The sequence below is a fragment of the Bactrocera oleae genome, chromosome 3, assembly GCF_042242935.1.
Source record: "Bactrocera oleae isolate idBacOlea1 chromosome 3, idBacOlea1, whole genome shotgun sequence".
Taxonomy (NCBI): Eukaryota; Metazoa; Arthropoda; class Insecta; order Diptera; family Tephritidae; genus Bactrocera; species Bactrocera oleae.
The window spans coordinates 65,089,867-65,105,386 of record NC_091537.1 but is presented as its reverse complement, the minus strand read 5'-3'; the positions used below and the strand labels follow the sequence as shown (position 1 = coordinate 65,105,386).

The following is a 15,520-nucleotide window of genomic DNA, read 5'->3' as shown; positions in this document are numbered from 1 at the left end:
CTGTCCTTTTCTCACTAAGAAGCTGCTCATTTGTCTGAACGGCCAATATCTGACCACTATAGCATATAGCTGCCATACAAACTGAACAATCGGAAGCACATCGTTGTATAGGAAACTTTTTCATTTGACGCAATATTTTCATGAAATTTGGCATGAGTTTTTTTCTAAGGCAACAATGGAATCTCCGAAGAAATTGTATAGATCGGATGACTATAGCCTATAGTTGCTATACAAACTGAACGATCGGAGTAAAGTGCCTGCATGAAATAAAATTTTATTTTTTAATACCGATTCACGAAATTTCGTCTGATTTCGTCGATCTGAATCAAGTTATTGTAAGGAAACTTTGTATCTGTGAAGGGTATTAAAGCTTCGGTGCAACCGAAGTTAACGTTTTTTCTTGTTTTTTAATTATTCACTTTATACTTTTCTTTCTATATCTTGAGAATACGAATTTGTTTTTTTTTAGAATTACACATCTGGTAAAATTGTTCAAATCTGCTCTACGTGTTATACATTTTTGGAAAAAGAAAATATTCCTCTCATGTCAACATACAATGGTTTTGTATATCCGAAAATTCCATCACATTTACCAACCTTAAACCTTATCGAGCAACGATTGATTTCACCGAGAATACCGTTCATGCAGATTCGTAGATTGAGACACGTTAATGAACAGTACAGTATTTATGGCCAGATAATTAATGTTCCTGTCGAAATTAATACAATGGTGAAACAATTGCCAAGAAACATTCAAGATGACCATTACTTTTATGTACATTTGAAAAAGAAGTTGATTCACAAAACTAGTTACATATGTCTACGGACTTATTAATAAGAGCCACATTAAAGAGTGGTTGTCGTATATTTATTTTAATAAAATGGTAAATTGTCTGAGAAAAGTTTTGCAATCAAAGAAAAGAAGTGCATTCAGAAGATATAGAGTAGTACATTATTTCAAAACAATAGAATTTCAACATCGTGGTATGTGGGCTACTCATATTCTTCTTTGGTTGAAAAATGTTCCTGAAGATTTATTAAGCAACGATCCTGAAGTAATTAAATTAATCGACGAATTAGTTTCTGTGTCAGCGTCAGAGGCGGCTGGAAATATAATATAAAACTAGTAACATACAACGGATCCTAATAAAATGGAAGAATGATTTGGTGCACCGTTTATGCCAACAAAAAAAAATACGAAAATTTTGATTACACAAATTGTGATGAATTTTAGAGAAAACTTTAGAAATTTGTAGACAGTTGTGTCGAGAAAACGATGAAGAACAAGAAGACGAAGAATTATTAAGAGCGGTTGATATATTGCATGAAAGATATTCTTATGACTTATTGCTACGATCTAAACTCAACTGCTAACGTTGATTTACATAATGCATCTCTGCATAAACTTGGCGCTATAGCTAAAAAAAGATAAAATTTAATGGATTATCAACAATTCTAAGATTTATTGCGAATGACCAATGATCAACAAAGAGATATTCTAATGACTATAATTCATCATTTGCAGACTTCAATTCAAGAACCATTTCAATTTTTTTTTACGGGACCAGCTGGTACGGAAAAACCATTCGTTATCAAATTGATTATGGAAATTTACAACAGGTTCACTGATAATAATGGTTACTGCAATGACTATATTATATGTGCTTCAACCGGCAAAGCTGCCGTGACTATTGATGGTACAACTATTTACACAGCTCTCAAAATTTTTTTGCCTCTGTCATCAGAAGTTGCAATTGTATAGATATCTCTTCAGATATGTCAGAGTACTGATCATTGATGAAATTAGCATGGTGAGTTCAGAACTTCTACATAAAATTGGTAATCGTCTAAAGAAATTTGAACAAAGGTCCAAAGGTTGTATTAAGGACTTGCAGTTGGGAGGAAAGAAAATAATGTTTACATATTGATGATCCAGTTATATGTTGTGGCAACCAGCGTTATTAAGAACCAATAAAAACTTTGAAATGCAAATGTTTTTCCATGGTATGGGAGATAAAACGGGAAAACTTTAGTATAGCATCCCACGATTTCTGGGTTAAGAGGGGTATGGGTGGATAGAGGAGATTCTTCAGATCACGAATATATATAATTATTGCCGCCGAAATTTTATTATTATTATTGCCGTTTATAGATTTCGAGATATTTGCATTTTAAGTTGAAAATTGCACAAATTTTATTTTAAAATTTCTCGATTTATGGTAACTTTTCTTTTATATTATGCACTTTTTATACACTAACACTGCACTACAATGTTTCTACATATTTATTTTATGTTAATTATTTAAATATTTGCTTTAAATAAGCATTTTATTTTTACACAATTTTGGTTATATGCACAATAACAAATGGGTTCCATGTTGTCAGATAATAAGTGTTGCCATATCCAAACGAATGACAGCAATCAAAATAAATAAAAAACCCAATTACCCTCCACAAAATATTATGAACTAAATTTTCCATTTTAATAAAAGAAAAAGGTTTTATGGCTTAAAGGTATGTTTTATTGCATCTAATAGTTTCACGAATGGATCGTGATGCTGATTTGCAACATTTTTACGCCATACGTATTCATAAATCAAATTCGAGAAATCTTAACTGTTATTATAATTGTCTTTAAAAAAAACCGTTTGATTACGCGCCACTGGGATTTTATCCTCTGCGTGATGGGATTTTATCCATCTTCGGCAACAAACGGATTTTCTGGATCGCTATGGTTAACGCGTCGGTGCTCATACCCGTGACTGGACAGACAGTCGTACGCCTTCCAACAATCAGTACATATGATGCTACCTTGTAAAACGTGTCTCTGAATTAAGGATATGAGCACTTCAGCAGACCTCACAATATCGGGACACACTTCCAGCCGAAGGTCGTCACTCCCATCCTCTACCATGCCTAAAACCCAGTGGCCTTCCACTCTCCGTCCTAAAAAAGAAAAAATTAAAAAATTAAATAATTAATAATAAATAATAAATAATAATGTATTTATTATTACCTTTGTTATATTTTCGTTTCCCAAATTTGCTCTCGTCTATTTGAACAATTTTACCAGGGCCGCCAATTTTACCTACCGCTACCTGGTGATCAACCTGGTATAAAACTACCGCTTCGGCAGTAATTGTACCAATCACATATGGTAGCGCTGGATAAAATTGGCTCCTTAATAAAACTGTTCTTTCGAACTTGCGAATAGGACCAGTGCGATGCAAATGCATACATTATATAAAAAATCTGAGGCAGTGGTATTTTTGCGTTTTCAAACCATGTCCCACTCGACCTCGACACCGCAGTCCGTTTACGGCAGGCACTTTTCCGGCATCGGAATATGCCAACCGTGCTCCTATCTGATAAGGATACCAACATAGGTATCCTATGCGTACAACATTGTTTGCTTTTTAAAATTAAACCCTCCTCCTCTGCAAACGATATACATTTCTCACTAGTGTCGCAATTTTGAATTATTTTAGGGAAATTCCAAATTTCCTTAATTTCGGACACTTTGAGAACATTGGTTGTTTTTACCGCACCACGGCTGGTTGATGGTTCGTTACAATCTATTTAAAAGTCTTAAGTAATATTTGTTATAATTTTAAATTTCTAATAACATACCTGATGTATTTCCACTCATTTTCTCAAATATTATCACAATTTAAAAAAATATGTAAAAAATATAAACACTTGCCTAATGATTTATATGCACAATATTCACCAATTAAATTTGAATATGAAAATAATGACAAAACGGACAAAAAAAGAAACGGTACCTTGTTTAGTTATAGAAAATTCCGTTATAGAAATTGAAGTTTAAAGAGAGTGATATACCATCTTTAACATACGTTTTTTTTTATTTAGATTTCCTGTTTCCACTGGCGGCCTTCGGCCGCTCTTCAAAAAAAAACCCTGGTCGGTCCAACACCATAATTTATCAATAGAAGAGAATTAACAAAATTATAGTTCATGTATTTGGGGTATAATCCTCTTTTATTATTCATTTTTATTCGCTTTCAAAATATAAATATATATACATATATATATATATATATACATATATATATATATATATAAAATAGATATGGCAACACTTGTTAACTGTCAACATGGAACCCATTTGTTATTGTGCATATAACCAAAATTGTGTAAAAATAAAATGCTTATTTAAAGCAAATATTTAAATAATTAACATAAAATAAATATGTAGAAACATTGTAGTGAAGTGTTAGTGTATAAAAAGTGCGTAATATAAAAGAAAAGTTAACCATAAATCGAGAAATTTTAAAATAAAATTTGTGAATTTTCAACTTTAAATGCAAATATCTCGAAAACTATAAGTTTCCGGCGGCAATAATTTTATACACATACCATTCTTAACCCGGAAATCGTGGGATGCTAAACTAAAGCCCACCCGATAAAACAATTATAAAACCAATCCTTAAATAAATCTTTTCCCCGCCTTCTAATCGATTTAGAATTTCGATTTTATCTTCAAGAGATATAAACTTTCTTTATTATTGTATTGTGTAATGTTGTCCAATTATAAACCACAAATTAAACAGCAAAAAGCTAAACGAACAGACGGTGCAGATTTTCATCCACTCCTCTTGAAAAACCTCTTCAAGGCGAGTTTTTGATCTAATATGATGAGTCCTGATCCGTTTCTCTAGCAAGTTCCAAATATGCTCAATTGCATTAAGATCAGGGCTCTATGGTGGTGTCTCCAGCAAATGCGGGACATTGCACGCCAAGTACATCCTTGTATTATGAGCACTGTGTTTGGCGTCGTTGTCTTGCTGGAAATAAAATGCTTCAGACACGCCCAATTTTTCTACACTAGGCTTCATATTTCGTTTAAAAATTTCTATGTACACACGGTGGTCCATAACTTCTTCTATTATTTCGAGGTTGCCAACGCCACTAGCAGCCATATAACCCCATACCATCACACCACCACCTCCGTGCTTTACTGTTTTAATAGTATTTTGGGGTTCTCCCGTTTTTCTCCATACTTTAATTCTGCCGCTAAAACACAGGAGATGCATTTTGGTACTCCTCAGCGAAGGCAATGCGTTTTGGACGGTTTGTTATGTTTACAAGTGGTTTTCGACGAGGTGTATGAGACTTAAACCCAGCATTAATGATAGCTTTTCGCACAGTTTCCAGGTTAACTTTTTTTTGGCTGAATTGGTGAAGCTCTGTAGTGATTTTTTGAGCACTTATAAATGGATCTGCAGTAACCATTCGCTTAATTTTTAGCCGATCTCCGATTGCCTTATATGCAAATGATGATAAGCTCACGTAACTTTACTCTTCGAATGAATCACTCAAATATTCCTCTAAGCACACTTTGTTCACTTTATCAAAGTACCGTTATAAGAAGAGTTGCCTATTATTATTTAGAACGAGAAGTTACTAGCAAAAGCGAATTGTACGAAGACTTTATTGGAGTTGAAATAGCAAAATTGTTCCAATTTTTATATGTATATAGTTTTGAAACCATTTACCAAAATATATTTATTGTTCAATATAAAATCAAATATGTCATAAAAAAATATTTATTAAAAGAATTTACATACACAAGTATGTAAGTATATCAACCGCTAAATGCTGAAATATAAAACGTTAATAGAATTTTTAAATAAATCTATACTTAAATTAGAGAAAACATCGGCACAGTAACTATTTATTGATATGTATATGGATGGATGTATGTATGTATGTATGTATGTATGTAAGTATGTAAAATGATAAATTTTGCTTTAATGTTTAATTGAATTATTATGACATGTATGACAACAAGTGTTGCTTTTTTGATTATATGAATTATTATGACAAATTCTGTTAAAATTGTTATTCCTTCCTGTCCACTAATAGTTAAATTTAATTTTCAGTTTGTGCATTAATAAGTTAATTAAAATGCTTAAAAATATGACGCATATTTACCTATATCAACATGGTATAATATCATATTTCGATTACATCATTAAACATCATTCTATAACCAAAATTGAAAATATTATAATTAATTAAATAATTATTACGGCGTTTTTTGTTATGCGCAACCCGTTTTAACCCCTCGCCACCCCTACTCACCAGAGGCGGCCATGTTGGTTTTATTGTGAACGTACACCTCAGAGGTGGCGAAAGTACTGAGAGTGCCCATTCTCGACTCCCTTTTACCATGATTGAAACCAGGGATAATGGTCATGGCTTTAAAATTAGGGTTTTTCATAACATTTTCCATTGTAGCTACATCGGACAAAATAATAATTTTTGGGAATTTAAATTAAAATACCCATTATTTATTAAGATTAATTATTATTATACATGTATACGCTAAACATATGCAGAAACTTTTTATCCTCTTTTTTTTGTGATATATAATATTAAACAATTGATTTTTGAACTTTCAATACATAATCAAAAGAATAAATGTATTAGCTCTCAATTAATAAATGTTTTTGAAAATTTTCAATTGAAAATCAATACCACTTAGCATGACATCACAAAATATATCATCACATACATTTCAATTTCGCGTTTTCTTTCATTTTCATTGTTTTCCAGTTTTTGTTAGTGATCTTCAACCAGAGAACTTAAATGAACGAGAAGGTGCAGGTTCGACAGCGAACAATTTGTAGGAATTTATCAAGGAGTTCACCACACATGCACGAGAAACATATAACATTTCTCGCTTTTATAACAGCGGTGAATCTGTAAACATGCGCTCTCTTAACATAACCAACCGACGAATATTGAAGAGAATATAATATGTCAACAAAACTGGGAATATTGATATGCCATTTGAAATATATTCCCTTTTATTGAAATATTATTTATTATTATTTTTGGGAATACTTTAGTATAACGTCCCAGGCTTTCGGGGATAAAATGGGTATGGGCGGATAGAGGAGATCCTCCAGATCAAGAAGATATATAGATATAACCGCGGGAAACTTATAGTTTTAAGGATATTTGGGTTTAAAGTTCAAAGTTTCGACTATTTAAAGTACGTATTTTTTTGTTTTAGAATGAATTATACACTTATATTTTTCACTTTTATATCCACTAACACTTCACTAATTCGTTTTTACACATTTTTTTTATATTATATCATAAAAAATAGCTTTATTTCAATATTTTAATTATTCTTCAATTTTTGTGATTTTAACAATAACAAGATGGTTGCAAAATGTCAAATAACCAGTGTTACCTTATCGACATCTTTTGTAAGTGAACTGAAAGAAATGAAAACAGATTATACCCTAATTACAGGAATTCAAAACCTAAAAAAAATAAAAAGTTAAGAAATTATTTCAATAAAACAAAAAGATTTTTTTTATGGTTTGTAAGTGTGTATTATTGCTTCAATTAATTTTACAAAAGGATCTTCATGCTTATTTGCAATATTTTTTCGCCACACATATTCAATGATAAGATCCGCAAAGTCTTCTGGATTGTTGTAATTATCCTTTGAGAAAAATCTTTTCATTACTCGCCACTGGGATTCAATTCGTTGGGTACGCGTCCCGTCCTCCGCAACGAACGGATTGTCAGGATCGCTATGGTTTACCCGACGGTGCTCATACCCGTGAGTTGATAAGCAATCATACGCCTTCCAACAATCGGTACAAATGATTGTGCCGGGCGCAACGTGTTTTTCAATTACGGGTATGAGCACCTCAGCAGACCTGACATTGTCAGGACATACCTCCAACCGCAAGTCCTCACTGCCATCTTCCACCATTCCCAACACCCAGTGACCTTCCACCCTCCTGCCTGAAATAAGAAAAATATATAGGTAATTATGTATTATTTTTTATTTTTAATATTCCTTTGTTGTATTTCCTCTTTCCAAATTTGCTTTCGTCAATTTGTACTTTTTTCCCAGGGCCACCAATTTTACCCAACTTCTTCCGATGGTCCACTTGGTATAATACTACAGCTTCGCGGCAGTAGTTGTAGCAGTCGCATATGGTAGCGCTGGATAAAATCGGTTCCCTGACAAAGCTATTTTTACGCACCTCCTCATGCGACCAATGTGACGAAAAACAAAACATAAGGTAAAATATCTGGTTTAAGGGTACTTTGGAGTTCTCGAACCAAGTACCCTTAGACCTAGATATTGCTGAACGCGTACGGCACGATCCTTTTCGGCATCTAAATGTGCCGACGATACTAGTCCCCGCCATTGATAATACCATCGGGATCTTATGCATCCTGCAAATCCTTTTCTTTAATATGAGCCCTTGCTCTTCAGCAAAGGCTATGCAGCTCTCCTTTGTTTCAAATGTTTGGAAAACCTTCCTCACATTCCACATTTTTTTCAACTCTGCCAATGTCAGAACATTAGTTATGCGCCGCACGCCACGGCTGGTCGATTGTTCATCAATATCTAAATATGATTATTAATAAATATTTTAAAAAATATTAAAAAGTATAATAACTTACCAGTTGAAATTCCACTCATTTTTAAAATAAAAACTTGAATAATAACTTTTACAATTTATCCTTTTCCATAATTTTAACACAACTCACTAAACGCGTTTGAGTTTTATTTGCCAAATATGAAGTAAACAGCAAATGGAAAAAACGAAACGGTACTTTTCTTCAAAAGTAATAGTATTAATATCCGTTAGAGAGCATTGATGTTAAGGATTATGTTATACCCTCTATGACAATATTACTTTTTCGCGTAGAACTCCTTTTTGCGTTGGCGGCCTTCGGCCGCGCTTCAAAAAAAATAACCCTGGTCGATCCAACACCGGGGTCTACACAAGTTTTTTCGCGCAGAAATTTGTTTGGCGTTGGCGCGCTTTAAAAAAAAATAACCCTGGTCGGTCCCACACCTGGTTTTATCAAAAGAAGGAAACTAAAAGATTTATTAGTGTCCATCAACAATTATGATTCCTGTATTTAGGGTATAATCTCTTTTTTTATTTTATTTTTCTTCGTTTGCAAAATAAATTAGTATGGCAACACTGGTTATGTGACATTTACAACCATCTTGTTATTGTGAAAATCACAAAAATTTAAGAATAATTAAAATATTGAAATAAAGCTATTTTTTATGATATAATATAAAAAAAAATGTGTAAAAACGAATTAGTGAAGTGTTAGTGGATATAAAAGTGAAAAATATAAGTGTATAATTCATTCTAAAACCAAAAAAAAACGTACTTTAAATAGTCGAAATTTTGAACTTTAAACCCAAATATCTCGAAAACTATAAGTTTCCCGCGGCTATATCTATATATCTTCTTGATCTGGAGGATCTCCTCTATCCGCCCATACCCATTTTATCCCCGAAAGCGTGGGACGTTGTTCTAAAGCCGACCCTTATTTTTAAATTATTTTATGTTTATTCATTTTTACTTTATTGTGAGTTATTAATAATAATTTAAAAATATTTTGATATATTTCTTAAAATCATTCATTTACTTAACACCATTATGGAGTCACAAAAGTACAGAATTGTGTTTTGCCGTCGGCATTTCACATTCATGCTTCAATTTTTAACACGCTTATATTAGTTTCACTTGTATGTCTGTTTGTAACTAAAAAACTAAACTCAACACGATTACAAAGTATGCGCAAAATGTTTGCATACTTTTTAACACTCTTTTATTAGCTTCATTTCTATGTGTGTCTGTCTGTTTGTAATCAAACTAAACCCAACACGACTACAAAGTATGCGCAAAATATTTGCATACTTTTAGGCATATTTTGGCATCTCAAAGGGAACAAATCAACTGAACGGACAACAAAAATTATAATATTTAGGATAAAAATTTTTAATGGCAAATCATAAAATGCAAGGCTCTACAGTTGATCATGCAATCATTTATTTAGGATCTCGGCTGTTTGCTGCTGGACAAGCATATGTAGCACTTAGCCGGTGCAGATCTTTGGACGGCATTCAGATTGAAGAACTTGACTGCTCCAAGTTGACAGGTAAGACCCCAAGTAACAACGAAGCGTTAGACGAAATGGAACGACTAAGAAATATTTCATAAGAGCCGTCATTATCAGTTGGTCGCCAATAATATAATATCGATTCACAAATCATCAAGCACAAGTTCATACAACTGTGTCTAAAATGATTAATAGAAAATTTTCATTTATATTTTTAGCAAGACACAATTATAAGATGATAGAATTCTGGTAAAAAGAGCCGAGAAAATATGAAATACAATCGAATTCATAACGATGAGTCATACCAGAGAATGTTGATGAGTAGAGAAGGAGCAAATGTTAAATGAAAACTTTTTGAGTACTAATTTGTAATTCCACAAGAGGGAACATCGAAAAGTATAACTTCGAAAAAGAAAAATACACCACACAATATGCGAAATGCTATAAATAGACACAACGAATATTCCTATATGAAAAATCGTTGCGCATACCTATTTAGATTTATGTTTTCAATTTCTATGATATGACAAATTTATAATTATGAAAAACCTTTTGAATTAAAAATCTGTATTACCGGTAAAAACCCCAGAATTCATAATAAAATAAACATTTAATAAGCTAGTTTTCTAACTTATGTATGTGCGTTGCGTAAGCAATATACTTATTAAACAAATGATAATAATAAAACGGTGGCTAAGCGGCCACGTTTCCACTTTTGTGGTGGCTGAGGTCGTAAGCGGGAAGGGGTTAAGCACAATCCGAATACGAGCCTATACGTTCGAATCCTAAAACGAATTTTATTTAACTTTTTTATTTTATTAATTGGAGTCTAAGCATATCATAATTCAATTTCTTTAATAACATATTTTACTTCCTGAGATAATTAAAATATATCAGGAAAATATAATATGTTCATATGTTTAGGTTTATTGAATATTTCCTTATTATGCGTATTTACACAAATGTGATAATCACATATACATTCTTAAATACACGTACGCTGATGCTTGCTTCTTCTTGCCCCGCACAAGCAATGACTTTTGTCTACGCTTTTTGCTTTTTGCGAGTTGAACGATCGCAGGCAAGGAGGGATTGGGGCGCACCGCCACATAATTATTTCAGATATATATTTTATTTATCGAATTCAGTTTGAAAACGATTATAGGTATGAATTTATTGGTATATATATATATATATATATATATATAATATATATTATATTACGAAAATAATTCATAAATGCATCAGTATTTTTCAATACAAATTAAGCAACATATCAATATATTATGAGCCCTCACTTAACACGCCTATGTGCATGGTGGCAAGCCAACGAAATAACGGCGAGTTCGCGCGGACATTGTGTTGTTGAAAAAAACCAAATGACGACTTTGCCGACAAACATACATATTAATATACATACATACAAACGAGCTCGCATACATATTGACGCCAAATTTTGCGCATCGTCGCGGAGTTGACAAAATTTGTTTCAATCGACAATTTTGCGACAATGTCGATCGGCTATGTTGTCTCGTTTGTCCTTTTTGCAGTGGTTTGCTATTGAAAGTTGACTTATGCTCTTTTGAAATATTGCGATTACCAATTTGGCTGCATTTTCATAGCGTGGTATTTAGATAAAATGGGCTAAATCGAAAAACTATGAAACAATGATAATAAGTAAACATATAAAAGTACTATATGGACTGTGCTTAGAATATATAGAAGTAGTTAATGATTTCATATGAATGTCAATTTGATATAAATTTTATAATTTAATGCCATAAATAGTGCATAATATGAAAAAATATAAATATTATTTAAACTCGAATAGGACATGTTGCCAATTCTCCTTTCTGAAGTGAACATCAGACAAATTCTTCAATTTCTGATCTTTAGCAAATGTTGTGAGGAAGCAGCTTGTGGACATACAAATGCGAGGGGGATGGTAGGATTTTCAGTGGTGGCTGTCAAATTGTAAAATTGAATTTTTCTCGTTTTACTCAATTTCATTCATTTATTTCGCATATGCGTAGGAATTCTATATGAAAACCAAATGTGGCTTACCAGACGCACAGAAAAAATAGCGCGGCGCAGAGTTATGAACAAGCGCACTTTGCTTTGAAGCAGCGCACGTTCCTTATGAATGAATTTGTTGTCGTTGTAATATAAAATACTTAGAAAATAAGCCGCGAGTTTGCTTGAATATTATTGGCCGATGCTGGTGCGTCTACGTTTTTTTGTCACTTGCGCGAATGTTTGATTTTTTGCGAAAGACATATTGAGGGACATACATATGTACATATGTGTACATATATGCAAATATATTTGGACATGCGAATGAAAGAAGGCAATTTCAAGAATATTCACATATGGACATATGAACATTTGAAGCAAGTAAACAATAATAGCTGTTTGAATTCACAGATTAGGCTCAAGAGCTTGAATATTGTCTGTGGTGCTGCTTGTATAGCACACTTCCTTATTGCAATGAAATGTTTTGCCTAAGTTCAAATCCTATCATATTTTTATATATTATACTATTTTTTATTTTTATATTCCTTTTTTATTAAATGATATTTTAATTCTATTTTCATATTATTTCCCTCATTATTTATATTTTCTTGTCGGAGGTCAATTACTTTCGTTTTTATTATTTCAATTTTTGTTTATGCGCATATCAAAGAACATCTGTGCATATGTATGTATATACATTTTGCTTATAGAGTGGTGTAGTTCGTTGCGTAAGTTGACAGCTGTGGTGACATTTTATTTTCGAACTTGCGCGTTTTCGATGTTCCTTCTTAGCAATTAACATTTTAGTACTGCTAACATTTGCTCCTTCTCTACTCATCAACATTCTCTGGTCATACCATATATTGGTCATACATTACATACTGTGATACTTCGTCCGAAAATGTACATAGTGTAGATAGCTACAGCTACTATTTATTAAAAAATAATAAAATATAAATAAATATAGTTTAAAAAAACTAAAAAAAAAACGCTTTTAAAGAATATCGAACTAAAAAGTTGAAAATTAATATAGTTTAAAAAAAACTAAAGACACACGCTTTTAAAGAATATCGAACGAAAAAGTTGAAATTTTTTTAAGTTAATTTTTAAAATTATTTTCAACTTTTTCGTTCGATATTCTTTAAAAGCGTGTGTCTTTAGTTTTTTTAAACTATATTTATTCTTTTCAAATGCATGTGTAAAAGTAATTATGTACGTAAATATGTACTTACATATATTATGTCGTTTGCACATTTGTATGCATTTGTATGTATATACTTATGTATACTCAATTCTTCATGGGAAATCTCCGTTGACACGTTTTTTGCTTTCATGTCAAAGAGTCAATCTGTCGAAGGACTGACGCGACGACAAAGCGTCACAACATTGTGTTGTTGGTAGAAAATCCGAGATGTGCCGAAAAATAAACGAACGCTCGCCGATTGTCATCGCTTCCCTTGCCGCTCTAACAGCCTTGCCTACAAATCATTGTAGGTATGTATGTTTTTATATGAACATGCATACATGTTGACGAAAATTTTTGCCAGACACGGAAAAATATTTTAGAATTGTGAAATATTTTAAATCATACGCATATTTTTACATAAGTACATACTTATTTACATATAGAGCAGTGCGCTCGAATGTATTTATTGATAATTGATAATATATTATATAATATAACATATTGATGTACATATGTACATACATAAATTATTAATTCTGTAACAATTGAAATTAGAAAATTATGAAAATAGTAAAATATAATTTTTTGCATAATCTTTCACATTTTATCAATGTAGCATTTGTGCAAAAAAAATCATATTTTATCAATTTTTCATGATAAAAATCGTTTATATGGCAAAAAATAATCATATTTTTTGTTTGAGGTATTTAATTTTTCTCTTTACGTTGGGAGATACGTATTTTGTTAGAGAACGTTGTTATAAATTCTCATTTCTGTTAAATAACAGCAAATATTACAGAAAATGTGAACTCCTTGATCTCAATTTTTCAGCCAACCAATCGAGCATCATACAAAATTCAATTTGCACCTTCTTGTTCATTTAAGTTCTCTGCTTCAACAGCAGCACAAATCTTTTTGTTTACATATTTTTCTGTAGGATTTTAATCTGGCCGTCCCTCTTTTTCCAATTGCTAATTGTCAGACCTACTGAACTTTGACAGTTGCTTGAGTTCAGTAGTATTGTTCAAGTCAAATGAGATACTGTTTCATAAGGCGGGATAGCTATTTACCAAAATAATAATAATTTGACTACAATACAATAATATTATGACTCCGAATATAGAATAATTTATTTATATTAATACAATTTTTATTAAACTCAGTACTTTAATTTGCCATTAAAGAAATTGTATCTTTAATATTATTATTTTTGAATCACCCTGCTGTTTCTTCAATTGATTTGTTCCTCTAGAGATATCCGAAAATACGCGTAAAAGTATGCAAATATTTCTCGATTCAGTCTTCAAAGCCCGCGATAGAAGCTATGCAATAGCTTAAAAATTACCTAAAACTATGTAGCTAAAAACATCGACTACTACATTCATGCTGCAAAACAAACAAAAAAAAAATGCCCGTAAAACTATGCAGCAAAAATCATCAACTATGCATGCTGTCCTTTGAATAACAAATTTATTCAAACACATCTTTAGCGAAAATGAAAACACGCACCACGTGTGGCTAAAATAATAAAAATGAGTATGGTTTAAATAGCTAAAAAAAAAAACGCTTTTAAAAGCAATCAAGAATACTTTGTATCATATATCGAGCATATCATATACTTATATATCTTTTTTTATTTTTTAAGTTTGCAGATAATTTTGAAATTTATGCTCCATGCAGTTATAGCATAAACACAATACGGGCGACTGTGAATATTCGTCGTACTCGGCGATGCCGTCGGTGATTCGGACACACGATTGTATATGAAGATTAACACCATGACGATTTTTGAGATAGACCTATTTCTAATTTTATCGACGACCGCGGTGGCAAAAACGGCATCACCATATCAAAGAAAGATTATTTTCAGTAAAAATATTAAGGATTTTCGAAAAAAAATGTAAGAAAATGTCTGCGTTGGCAATATTAAGATTGTTTATGTTTGGTTTCGTGATTTATTGTAATATTTTTGAGCGCTGAATATACACTAGCTAAGCTATTAAATGCAATAATCCGTGCACATTAAAACCAAGTAGGATTTAGGCAGACAAACGGACGTGACTCCTATTTTTGTGTAACACACAAGAACTTTACGTTTTTTAAATCACTTTGTTTCACTCTAAAGGGTTTACTAGAAAATATGTTCGTATTCTAATAAATAAACATTTTATGATATCAGAACTATAATTTTCACAACAATAGTAGACGGTTCTATGTACGCTCACCATTTTTTTTTTTTTTTTAATAATTAGGGGGGTTGTAGAATCTGATAGTTGTCGAAATCAGTATTGAAACAAACAAAGCACGATGAAAATTGTCAGTTATGACAGAAACGCTATCAGAAGTGAAAAATTCTTTTGCGCAGTAGATAATATAATTTTATTTCTTTAA

General features: G+C 31.9%; 1 protein-coding gene and 1 pseudogene across 1 annotated transcript; both read right to left on the bottom strand.

Moving 5' to 3' along the window:
- Nucleotides 1-2,501: 2,501 nt before the first annotated feature.
- LOC138856435 (uncharacterized) lies at nucleotides 2,502-6,259 on the bottom strand (annotated as a pseudogene).
- Nucleotides 6,260-7,354: 1,095 nt separating this feature from the next.
- On the bottom strand, nucleotides 7,355-8,336 carry LOC118682392 (male abnormal protein mab-31-like). Its single transcript, XM_036371054.2, has 2 exons — nucleotides 7,852-8,336; nucleotides 7,355-7,796 (listed from the first exon to the last, which is right to left on the bottom strand). The coding sequence occupies exons 1-2, from the start codon at nucleotides 8,334-8,336 to the stop codon at nucleotides 7,355-7,357; spliced, it is 927 nt and encodes a 308-aa protein (XP_036226947.2).
- Nucleotides 8,337-15,520: the final 7,184 nt, after the last annotated feature.